Raw genomic sequence first — 13,305 nt, 5'->3', positions numbered from 1 at the left:
TCTCTCTCCCTCTCTCTTCTCTCTCTTTCTCTCTCTCTCTGCTTCCTCTCCTTCTCTCTCTCCCTCTCTTAGAGGAGGGGAAGGCCCCAATACTTGTATTACACAGTGGCTCTGCTGCGAGAGGCCTGGTTATCTGATTGGAGCAGATATTAAATGACCTGGCCATCGGTGTGATCACCCGTCACTTCCTACTCTGGGAATACATTTCTCCCTAGGAAGTAGTCCCCCTCTCCCTTTTCTTGTCTGTGCACCGCCACTCACCGTACCACAGTAGACGACTCCAATTTCAATATCCAAAGGCAAGAGAGGCAACGTGCATATTGTGTCGCCCAAAGACAATAGATGTGTAAAAAGGCACTGTTAATTAGTTCATCAGGCACTCTCAGGTGCAGGAGCTGAGGCGAGGGCAAATTACTGCTTCATTTAGCGATGGAAGGGGGGGGTGGAGGGAAATAAGGTAGTGCGTACGCAGGTCATCCCAGGAGGGAGGCTGGAGGACAGACAGGGAGTGCACGGCTAAAGTGTAGAGCAGCTGTGGAAGCCTGAGAGAAGATGCAGCCACATACAGGCCCTGCAATAGGAGAGTGGGTAAATGTCACTGTCGTCACTCTAAAAACACTTTCTACGTTACATGGCAATACATTTAACATGGAAAGAGCCCAGCTCAGCATGTTATGAAGTCTAATACAGTAAGGCGTCAGTAGTGCACACATTCTTTTGTCATCTGGAAAAAGGGTTGTTGTATGAATTCAAATTGTTCTCGTTTCAAGCCTTTCCCTGTAGTCTAACATCTAACATAGCAATGCTCCACTGGCAACGGGTGTGGTCTTAAGTACTTGATGAGAATGAAGTGTGTGGTAAATGTTATGACAACCATGATGATAATGATGACATGGATCCAAAATGGCCACCTGGTAACCGTTGTTGCCCATACTCTTTGACCACCAGGCACTGCGACCAGGAAGCCTGACGCGGTGGAACCGGAGAAGCAGACGGATCACACGGTAAAGATCGCTGGAGTCATCGCCGGTGTCTTGCTCTTCGTCATCATCTTCCTCGGTGTGGTGCTGGTCATGAAGAAAAGGTAAGAGACTATCAAGGTCCACTCAATAAATACATTGACTGTATGGAATGACCGTTTGAAGGCTTCCGTTCCCTCATAGCTGGCCCCTGAGGTCTAGCATTTAAGGCTCAGTGAGGCCCTTTATCTACTTCCCCAGTCAGATGAACCTGTGGATACCATTTTTATGTATGCGTACAGTTTGAAGTGTTAGCTCAATTGCTAACTAGTGTTAGTGCAATGACTGGAAATCTATGGAAACAGCTAGCATAGCACAAGTTCATCTGACTCTGGGGAAGTAGATAAAGGGCCAAAATCATGATGTATCCCTTTAAGCTGTGGCTTTGGGGGAGTTGTGTGCTTAGTGTAATTACATGATAGGCCAAATCAAATTAATTCCCTCTGATTGTCCTTTCACCTTCAAAACCCACTGCATCGTCAACGTCAAGGCTAAATAATTGATTTGATGACACTGATAAGCGCCATTAAACTGTTTATGGCACTGGTATATGGTGTGCATTGAAATATTCATCTTCCCCCCTCCACGCCGATACCGCCCTCCACTCAAACAAATGTCACTGTATTAATGACCCCAGGAAAATATTTGGAGCTTGTCTTGTGGAGGGAAAAACTAGCAAAGATAAAAGGGAATAATTTATGAAAGCGCTTCATTATTATTATTTTTTTTCAAAGAGCCAGAGATGCCTGCGGCTGTGTTGCTGCAGGCTAGTTTACATTAGCCCTAGTCCAATGCCAAAGGGAGAGAGGGAAAGACAGCATCCCCAGGAACTAGCGCTGAGCAAATAGCCAAACTGCCTCCTCTCACACACACACACACACACCACAGGAGGTTGGTGGCACCTTAATTGGGGAGGACAGGCTTGGGGTATTGGTTGGAGCAGAATAAGTGGAATGGTATCAAATACATGTTCCAGCCATTATTATGAGCCATCCTCCCCTCAGCATCCTCCACTGAAACTCACAATGGGGAATTTAAGCAGATTTCTCTGGGGGTATGTGCCAGTGATGCTAGACTATCTCCACCCTGCACTCAATATTTTTATTTTACTAGGCAAGTCAGTTAAGAACAAGTTCTTTCAATGACGGCCTAGGAACAGTGCCTTGTTCAGGGGCAGAATGACAGATTTGTACCTTGTCAGCTCGGGGATTCGATATTGCAACCTTTTGGTTACTAGTCCAACGCTCGAACCACTAGGCTACGCTGCCGCCCCATATCTAGAGGATAGATACATACTGTGTGGTTGTCAGTATAGCTATTGTTCTGTATTTCAATCCAATTCACTGAATTCATGATGACCTCAGGAATGTTTTACTAGCCTGAAATCTTTTTTTATTTCAACGATTCTAATCGTGAACCAGGGACCAAACCACATGAGCAATTTTTTGTTGTCTTTGAGAGTCACCAGTGGTGGAAAAAGTACCCAATTATCATAATTGAGTAAACGTAAAGATACCTTAATAGAAAAGGACTCAAGTAAAAGTGAAAGTCATCCAGTAAAATACTACTTGAGTAAAAGTCTAAAAGTATTTGGTTTTAAATATACTTAAATATCAAAAGTAACTGCAATTGCTAGAATATACTTGTATCAAAAATAAAAGTATAAACCATTTCACATTCCTTATACTAAGCAAATCAGACTGCACGATTTTATTTGACTTTTTTTATTTAAGGATAGCCAGGGGCACATTTCAACGCTGACAATTTACAAATTAAGCATTTGTGTTTAGTGAGTCCGCCAGATCAGAGGCAGTAAGGATGACCAGAATTCTCTTGATAAGAGTGTGAATTGGACCATTTTCCTGCCCTGCTAAGCATTCAAAATGTAACGAGGACTTTTCGGTGTCAGGGAAAATGTGTTGAGTAGAAAGTAAATGTATTTTATTTAGGAATGTAATGGAGCTAAAGTAAAGGAACAGATACCAAAAAAACTACTTAAGTAGTACTTGAAAGTATTTTTCCTTAAGTATTTTACAACACTGAGGGTCACATAGTGTATGTGTAAGAAAAAGTTGAGGCTTGTTTCTAAGTGTCAATATTGTGTGTTGTTGCATACACACACTGTATCATTACTTCCCAATGTTTTGGATGAGTGCAATTTCTGGGATTGTCAAACAGTATATGTGTAAAAAAAATTGTAGAGTCATACGATTGTGAAAATAATTAGTCACTGCTGTTGTAAAAACATGTTATTCCAGCCAGAGTTACAGATTAACTTGCTCTCTAACACGGCTCCATTGAGCTTCCTCTGTCCTCTTCCTGCACTCTCTCACTCTTTAATAACACTATCCTCTCCTCTCAATGACAGCCCATCACCTTCACTAAGACACTACGCTACCCACAATTCTCTCCTGCAGCACCTGCACACCTGACCTAGCCTGCCAATCAGCAGGTCCCACCTATCCCCTCTACACCCCACGCATGAGTTGTCGTCCCCAGCAACCACCTAGCAACCACCTAGCCTCAGTCGTACCGTAAACCGTCACTGTATGCCGCCATATCGTGTTTTTTTGTTTCATTTCTATATATTTTTCTCCAGTACATTAATATTTTTACTTTTTCTTTCCTTTCCTTCCATTCCATTTCCCCTCCGCTCCCCACCACTGCTTATATCCTACCACCACCCCACTCGGCAGAAGAACCTATCACTCCTACACTTATTACCTGTAAGTAACCCACTTTGTGACTGAAAACGCTTAGTGCCATGCTTTCTCTATCTGCGACCACCGCCTTGATTTACCATGCATGAAACCTCTTGGTAATTTTCCTTCCTCTCCTTTCAAACTGACAGCCAAGGTGAGCTGTCTAACACTGGCTTAGCAGCTAACGCTCTTAGCAGCTAACGCTCTTAGCAGCTAACGCTTAGCAGCTAACTCTTAGCAGCTAACGCTCTTAGCAGCTAACGCGCTTAGCAGCTAACACGCTTACCTCAAGGTCCAATTTGAAGTCCAATTGCAAAGTGCTATTGCAAACATGTTTACAAGAGTGGATAACAGATAGTTTTTCCAATTGATTTAGATCAATTATCTTCTAACGCTCAAATGAGACAAAATGCTCTGTTTTAAATTGTGACGACACTCCAGCCAATGCTTTAGTTTGAAAAGGGACCTGGATCAGTCGCTACTATTCTAAACCAGTTAGAAAACCCATAGACGTAGATACTATATTTCTAAATACACATAGAAAAAAATACACATCTCAGTTTTCCCCTTGCATTGTGCTTTCTAGAGTATATTGTGCTTTATTGACTAAGAGGGAAACTGTCTTCTCTGTAACCAAAGTAGCATTGCTCCATTGGAATGCCCAACTAACCCAGCCCAACCCATTTCAGAATAGCTGTGCGAGCATGAGACAACGAGAGGAGGTCGGTTTTGTGTCCGATGCCTCTCGGCCTAACCCTGTCCAAGGATCCACCTAAACCCGCCAACTCCCATGATTCTCTCTGTCCGTTCTCATTTCAGCGCATCTTTTAAATGTTTTGTTTATTTTCCGCCATGTTTTAGATCAGTGGTTTGTGCATGGCTCTGTTGACAGCATGTGAAATTCTCATCAGTATCCAGGTACAATAGTGCTAAAAGTCTACTGTGATGTTGACGATAGCTCCGAATTTGATTCTATGTACTCTGAGTGTAGCAAATGAGCAAAGAAGTATTGTAGCCAGCATTGTGTATTAGAGCTATGGATTATTTTACTAATATACAGTACAAGTGAAACGTTTGGACACACCAACTCATTCCAGGGTTTTTCTTTATTTTTACAAATTTCTACATTGTAGAATAGTGAAGACATCAAAACTATGAAATCACACATATGGAATCATGTAGTAACCAAAAAATTGTTAAACATATTTTATATTTGAGATTCTTCAAAGTCACACTTTGCCTTGATGAAAGCGTTTCACACGCTTGGCATTCTCTCAACCAGCTTCATGAGGTAGTCAATTGGAATTCATTTCAATTAACCAGTGTGCCTTGTTAATAGTTAATTTGTGGAATTTCTTTCCTTCTTAATGTGTTTGAGCCAATCAATTTTCTTGTGACAAGGTGGGGGGTATACATAAGATAGCCCCATTTGGTAAAAGACCAAGTCCATATTATGACAAGAACAGCTCAAATAAGCAAAGCGAAACGACAGTCCATCATTACTTTAAGACATGGTCAGTCAATCCGGAAAATGTCAAGAACTTTGAAAGTTTCTATAAGTGCTGTCGCTGAAACCATCAAACGCTATGATGAAACTGGCTCTCATGAGGCAAAGGGTGGAGTCTCAAATATAAAATAGATTCTGATATGTTTAACACTTTTTTGGTTACTACATGATTCCATATATGTTATTTCATAGTTTTGATGTCTTGACTATTATTCTACAATGTAGAAAATAGTACAAATAAAGATGACTAGGTGTGTCCAAACTTGACTGGTACTGTATATCAGAGTCCTAGAGTAAGAATAGCTTCTGCGATTCCTTGGGTTAAATGTGTCCTTGGTTTGCGATTTCCAAGTCTGTCGATTGTTCAGTTAATTTGCTTTGATTAAAAAAACGGCAGTTATTTCATTATTAATTGCAGGTACTTGTTAAATATGCAGTCAATCAGAACATCTGTACATATATCCAGAAATAAATGGTTATTTTTGGGACAGAGACAATGGCATTCATGCAGGAATGTGAGCTGGCTTCCGTGTGTGCCAACTTGTTTTCAGTAGGGGCGTGAGCAGCTCAGAGAAGCGCCACAGAGAAGACCCCTCTGGCTAGGATTTGAATAAGACTCTGCTGAATGTCCATAGGGGGAAGAACAGAAGAACAGATAAATCCCAGATATGAAGACATTTTATCTATTTATATTCTAGCTATATACCCCTTCCTCTCTGTATTGGGAGCTCCTTGTGTAAATCTTCTCAGTGACTTCCAAAACATGCTTTTGGATTGGTATACCCAGTTTAGTGTTCCATGGAAAGAAGAGGGATTTTTAAAGTGGGAGATGCGGTCCAGCTTTTCTCTTTCTCCATCTAGACCTCTTTCTCCCGCTTTCTCTCTTTATTTCTCTCTTTCTCTCGCTCTCTCTATTTCTCTCTTTCTCTTCATTCTCTTTCTCTCCCCTCTCTCTCTATTTATCTCTTCATTCTCTCTCTTTCTCGCTCTCTCCCCTCTCTCCTTTCTCGCTCTCTCCTTTCTCTCTCTCGCTGTCCCCCCTCTCTCCTTTCTCTCTCCTCTCTCTCCCATTTCTCTCTCTCTCCTCTCTCTCCCATTTCTCTCTCTTCCCTTTCTCTCTCTCCCCTTTCTCTCTCTCTCTCCCCTTTCTCTCTCTCTCTCCCCTTTCTCTCTCCCCTCCTCCTCTTCTCCTCTCTCTCTCCCCTCCTTTCTCTCTCTTTTCTCTCTCCTCTCCTTTCTCTCTCTCCCCTCCTTTCTCTTCTTTCTCTCTCTCCCCTCTCTCCCGCTCTTCCTTTTCTCTCCTCTTTCCCTCCTTCCTTTCTCTCTCCTCTCTCTCCTTTCTCTCTCTTTCTCCCTCCTCCTTTTCTCTCTTCCCTCCCTCTCCTCTCCTTTCTCTCTCCCCTCTCTCTCTCCTTTCTCTCTCTCCCCCCTCTCCTTTCTCTCTCTCCCCTCTCTCCTTTCTCTCTCTCCCCTCTCTCCTTTCTCTCGCTCGCTCTCCTCCTTTCTCTCTCTCGCTCTCTCTCCCCTCTCGCTCCCTCTCCTTTCTCTCCCTCATATTCTCTCTCCTTCATGCTATTCCCCTGCCTCTCCTTTTGTCTCTCCCTCCCTCTTTCTCTCCCTCTTTCTTTCTCTCCCCCTCTCTTTTTCGCTCTCTCTTCCTCTCCCCCTCTCTTACTCTCTTTCTCTCCCTCTTTCTGCTTCCCTAGTCTTCTGTCATTCATGCTCTTCTTCTCCTTCTCCCCCTCTCTCTCTTCTTGGCCGTTTAAGTAGGAGTAATATGGTAAACGGTGTGAGATTATGCCTCTCAGTTCACGTCAGGGCCGCCGAGCCGTGAGCTCATGTTTAACAGCGCGTCGCTTGCCACTCGCCTCAGATTGAGCCGTCACGCGCGCCCGTCGCTCTAATGAAATATTGAATGCAGTTTGCCTTTGATCCGACGCACACTACAGTAGAGAGAGCAGAACAGGTGGAGGCAGGGGAGAGAGGAAGAGAGGTCTCTGGGGAGAGGTCTGTCCAGATTTTTACATTTGATTTACTAATGATACCATTGCTCCATTGGGATACATTGAAGTGGAAGAGATCAGGTAGTAAATGGTACAGTGTATGATCCTGTGTTCAAATGGACTCGATGCTTTACAGTAGAAGTGTTGTATTATATTGAGTCAGGGCTGTAATGTAAAGAGCACTTCTGTCTCATACAGCCCTCAACCAAATGCTGAGGCTGGTACTGGGCTTGTTCCCTCCCTATGCAGATACACTGGGGATGCATCCCAAATGGCACCCTATTCCTTATATAGTGCACTACTTTTGGTCAAATGCAGTGTGCTAAATAGTGGATAGGGTGCCATTTGGGACGCAGTCTGTCTGTGTGAAAGATGCAGAACCACCAAGATGCCTCTATCATTTCCCTGGATGCCTTTTTCTGTGAGAATGGTAAAAGGCAGCATAAGACATCTTGATAAAACAAGAGCGGAATAACTGCTTGGGATGAGGGATGAGCTGAGCTGGACGCTTCCTCTCCATCTTCTCTCCCCGACGATCCTTTTTCCCCCTCTTTCTTTCGTGTGTACACACACACACACACACACAAAGAAAGAGAGAGAACCCATAGAGACAGGCACATTTAACTGTGGCCTTTCAGCAGCTGAGTAGGGCCCAGCCTGGCGCTTGAAAAAGCCTTAATTAAATCCTACAAGGAAGGGCTCACACAGAACAAGAATCAAATGAATTGCAACAAGGGGATGCACATTTGTCTGGCTGACAGGCACCGTCATTCCGAAGAAGAGCAGGGAAGTTGGAGAAGGAGGCAGTAAAAGAGGGAAGATGAGATAAGAAGACCATTTTGCTCGTGGGACTCGACAGGGTTGTCCTTTAACTCCCTTTGTCAGTAAGGTGACAGGTCATTCCCAGGCCACCTTCTGAGTCGACACTCCAGTTTTCTCTGACCCCCTTCCTGTGTCATTGCAACGAGATAAACGAGGGTTGTATTGATTAGACACCAAATGGAGAAAGAAACTGAAACAGGGAGTAACTACCTGGACAAACTTTCAATGTTGTGTTCCATTGCTCAATGTTTTGCTGCTGTGTCCACTAATGAACATGACTCTGGCTACAGGGCTGGATATTAGATGCCACACTTTCCCCTGAAATGCTACTATTGAAGTGTTCACTTGGTATGCTTTGCCGAGCGTCAAACAAACTTGTTGGCGTAATTAAAAGGGAACGCACTAGAGCGCATCGTGGGGAATTTACAGGCCGTTAGCCAAACTTTAGCTGTTAGCGCCCAACCAGCCGTGCTAAATGGAATCAGCCATCCTACCAGACCCTTGTTACACGAGAGGTGGCTGAACTTATATGCCACAGCCCTATAAAGGTGTCTCTGACGTGAACGCAATCACACACAGACACACACACCTAGCGCGCCACCCTGAGATGCATTAGCATTAATGGCACTCATCCGCTTCTCATTCGATTAGCATACATAACCCCTAAAGTGCAGGTGTCTCATGAACTGCGTAGTAAGTGGTGTTGCCAAACCTGGTAAGGTGCCCATTAGAGTGAGTAACGTGATTATAGCATAGGATCTGTACTGTACTAACACTGTACTGTGTTCAGGATTCCCTAGAGGTTCTCAATAGAACCGCTATATGATCCACTGACTGACACAACAAAGGGCAACTCCAGTTACACGATTAGATGTAAAACGGGGACACAATCAAACATATTCCAGTTGATTTCCTGTAAGAGCGACTGTTTTCCAGCGGTCTAAATGAACTGGGTGAATGTAGACTGTTTCCAGTTTGATGGTTTCAGCAGCTAGTTATTACACCCAACTGTCAACACCCAGTGTATCTATGCCACTGTGTCAGGGGTGAGGAGTCATTTGGAGCATTCTTTTTTATGGCGGCTCCGGGTCTAATGAAAGGTGTGCTGAAAACCCGCTGTTTCTCTTGGGTATAAAGGATGTACTGCAAACACGGGTGACCCTCTGCGTTTAAACACCGGTAAGCGGTGTTGTGGGAGATCATACCATTTCTAAGAGCACCCGGTATATTTCACCTCTGTCTCCAGGGTCAATTCAGACTAGATTTATTTGGCTTATTTGGCCCAAAATAGATTTTCTTTTTGTCTGCAACAGGTTCAAGAGTGTTACTGGATCAGCCTCTTGTCTGATGCCGCCATTGTACGTTGGGGTCAAAGTGCAGATCCATGTACAAATAAGAAATTACTGCTCCCACCACGAACACAGACTTTTATTCAGCGACTATGTTTCCAATTAACGTTGTGTGTTAGACCTCCGCAGGGTGAGAAGTGCATTCAATTTAGTGTTTTTTTTCTCCTCTTTCTCTCCCCTCTCCCTCTCTTCTTTATTATGGACAGACTTCTCCCCATCTTAGCTACTGTTGATGTGAAAAGAACTTGACTGACCTGAACAGACCCCTGACCTCAACCCCAATGAACACCTTTGGGATGAATTGGAACGCTGACTGCAAGCAAGGCCTAATCGCCCCACATCAGTGCCCGACCTCACTAATGCTCTTGTGGCTGAATGGAAGCAAGTCCTCACATCAATGTTCCAACATCTAGTGGAAAGCCTTCCCAGAAGAGTGGAGGCTGTTATTGCAGCAAAGGGTTGATCAACTCCATATTAATGCCCATGATTTTGTAATAAGATGTTCGTCGGGCAGACCATGAAAAACAGACCCAGACCATTATTCCTCCTCCACCAAACTTTATAGTTGGCAGGTAGCGTTCTCATGGCATCCGCCAAACCCATATTTGTCATTTTTACTGCCAGATTGTGAAGCGTGATTCATCACTTCAGAGAACGCATTTCCACTGCTCCAGAGTCCAATGGCGGCGAGCTTTACACCACTCCAGCCGATGCTTGGCATTGCGTATGGTAATCTTAGGCTTGTGTGCGGCATCTCGGCCATGGAAACCCATTTCATGAAACTCCAGACTAACAGTTCTTGTGCTGATGTTGCTTCCAGAGGCAGTTTGGAACTCAGTAGTGAGTGTTGCAACCGTGAACAGCTCTCGACGGTCCCGCTGTGTGCGCTAGTGTGGCCTACCATTTGATGAACTGACTTGTTGGAAAGGTGGTATCCTATGATGGTGGCACGTTGAAAGTCACTGAGCTCTTCAGTAAGGCATTCGACTGCCAATGTTTGTCTACGGAGATTGCATGTCTGTTGATTTTATACTCCTGTCAGCAACGTGTGGCTGAAATAGCCAAATCCATTCATTTGAAGGGGTGTCCACATACTTTTGTGTATATAGCAGAGGTGGGACCAAGTCATTGTTTTACAAGTCACAAGTAAGTCTCAAGTCTTAGCACTCAAGTCCCGAGTCAAGTCCTAAACTTTGAGTTTTCAGTCCTAAACAAGTCATAATGTGCTCTTTACCAAATGTAATACCATTTCATGTTTTTAACAAGAGTAATAGTTAGTATATTACATTTCCTCAAATCATGAATGCTTTTAAAAATATCTATATTTATTACTTTCCAAATAAATGTTATATTTCCATGGAAATACATGGGTAGCCATGAGAAAGACCCCCCAGGTGGAGCTCAATCTTGGATGCAATGATCACGTTCCCGCACTGACTGACTGTGTGGAGGCTCATTGATTTAACGTTACGTTAGCCTACATGATACACTAGTAAAGTAATAAAATATATAGCTGTCGGCTATATTAGCCACGACTTACCGTTCTTTGTGCAGATTCAAATGTCGAACAAAGTTGGAATTTGTTGCGCCTCTGTCTGTAATTTTCTTCCCGCATGTTTTGCAAGTTGCAATCCGTTTTTTGTTGATACTGCGTCGTCTTTATATCCAAAAATAATAATTTGGGGTATCATCTTTCCATGGGCTCCAACTGAATTCACCCGCCGACGTTCCTCTGAACTGCCACGCACAACTTTTTCTCAGCTGGCACAATTTGATTGGCTGCTTTCTGATTCAAACTGTAATCCGTTAAATGAAGAGTTGATGCGCTGCACACTTTTTTAATAGCATCATTTTTAATATTTGGGCTTGGGGAGGGTATAAGGCTCAAGGTCGAGTCATAAGGCTCAAGTCCAAGTCAAGTCACGAGTCATTGGTGTTAAAGTCAAAGTCGAGTTGCTAGTCATCATATTTGTGACTCGAGTCCAAGTAATGTGACTCGAGTCCACATCTCTGGTATACAGTGTAGCTTTCTTTGACCTCTAAAGGCTTTGACTGAGGAAATGTTCATGTCTTTATATATGAATAAATAACAAAAGTCTGTTGGTGCGTTAGGGGAGGGACAGTGCTGGAGGGAGAGGGGAAATATTACAGATTTACTCCGGGATCCAACTTTGTAACATATTGCACGAGTTGGATTCGTAACATATCACACAAATTGCAAAATTCCTAACATATCACATGAAATGGATGACATAGTACACAATTGGTTGACGTATAATAATACACAAAAAACGGGGTCCACTTTTGGCTCATGAGCATCACTTTCAAAACTACTGGCTGAAATTATACAAGCGTTTGAGAGTGCATCTTTAAGATATTTCACTATGACAGTTTATTGACAGTGTTGCAGGTGATGCTAGGAGGAGTGGCACACACACACACAGATGAGGACCGAGACGAGGGTAACCTAGCTACTGTACCTCGGTGAAGACTAATTCATTGACGGCCATATTGTTTCCCTGCACCAATGTGACAAATCATGTACAGTATTGAGATGGCTTCTTTTTTTACACTTTGGTTCGATATTAAACCATTTGAAGATTGAGTCAAACCGTGACAAGCAATTCTAAACAAATCGTACATACTGTAGACACAAGAGGCAGCTAGTGGAGTTCATTGTATAAACAGACAGGCTGGTGTGGGTATTAGCTGTAGACACCCCAGAGCTCTAAACAATGTAAATAACAGGCTGCTCAATAGAACTTAATCAACAACCATATTTGTGTACACTCTTGTGTCACAAGTCACTGAAAAATAAAAGTAGCATTAAACCTAATGAAGTTTGACCAGGGACTCAGAAGACTCTTTGCCTTTCCTTCATGTAGAATCATCCGATGTTGGTCATTAATATTTCAAGCTGCTTACACACATCCCAAAAAGCATGGTTGGTTCCATCAAGTCTGCTTTGAAGGATGACATACAGATATATATGTTTCTATTTTACAGACAGCTCATATTAAATCAAATCAAATCAAAGTGTATTTGTCACGTGCGCCGGGTACAACAGGTGTAGACCTCACAGTGAAATGCTTACTTACAGGCTCTAACCAATAGTGCAAAAAAAGGTATTAGGTGAATAATAGGTAAGTAAAGAAATAAAACAACAGTAAAAAGACAGGCTATATACAGTTGTGGCCAAAAGTTTTGAGAATGACACAAATATGAATTTTCACAAAGTCTGCTGCCTCAGTTTGTATGATGGCAATTTGCATATATTCCAGAATGTTATGAAGAGTGATCAGATGAATTGCAATTAATTGCAAAGTCCCTCTTTGCCATGCAAATGAACTGAATCCCCCAAAAACATTTCCACTGCATTTCAGCCCTGCCACAAAAGGACCAGCTGACATCATGTCAATGATTCTCTCGTTAATACAGGTGTGTGTGTTGACGAGGACAAGGCTGGAGATCACTCTATCATGCTGATTGAGTTCGAATAACAGACTGGAAGCTTCAAAATGAGGGTGGTGCTTGGAATCATTGTTCTTCCTCTGTCAAACATGGTTATCTGCAAGGAAACACGTGCCGTCATCATTGCTTTGCACAAAAAAGGCTTCACAGGCAAGGATATTGCTGCCAGTAAGATTCCAGCTAAATCAACCATTTATCGGATCATCAAGAACTTCAAGGAGATCGGTTCAATTGTTGTGAAGAAGGCTTCAGGGCGCCCAAGAAAGTCCAGCAAGCGCCAGGACTGTCTCCTAAAGTTGATTCAGCTACGGGATCGGGGCACCACCAGTACAGAGCTTGCTCAGGATTGGCAGCAGGCAGGAGTGAGTGCATCTGCACGCACAGTGAGGCAAAGACTTTTGGAGGATGGCCTGGTGTCAAGAAGGGCAGCAA

General features: G+C 43.2%; 1 protein-coding gene across 3 annotated transcripts in view; it reads left to right on the top strand.

Moving 5' to 3' along the window:
* LOC115195565 (receptor-type tyrosine-protein phosphatase mu) overlaps positions 1-13,305 on the top strand; it is a 310,061-nt gene that overhangs the window by 207,816 nt on the left and 88,940 nt on the right. For 2 of the 3 annotated variants that reach the window (XM_029755547.1, XM_029755548.1), the window contains one exon: positions 949-1,084. In XM_029755547.1, coding sequence (XP_029611407.1) covers positions 949-1,084 — 136 coding nt within the window. Of the gene's footprint in view, positions 1-948; positions 1,085-3,715; positions 3,746-13,305 lie in introns of all 3 variants that reach the window. The other variant, XM_029755546.1, reaches the window with a different exon arrangement.

This window comes from Salmo trutta, chromosome 6 (genome assembly GCF_901001165.1).
Source record: "Salmo trutta chromosome 6, fSalTru1.1, whole genome shotgun sequence".
In the NCBI taxonomy this organism is placed as follows: Eukaryota; Metazoa; Chordata; class Actinopteri; order Salmoniformes; family Salmonidae; genus Salmo; species Salmo trutta.
The sequence above is the reverse complement of the archived record's forward strand: the minus strand, read 5'-3'. Positions and strand labels throughout refer to the sequence as shown.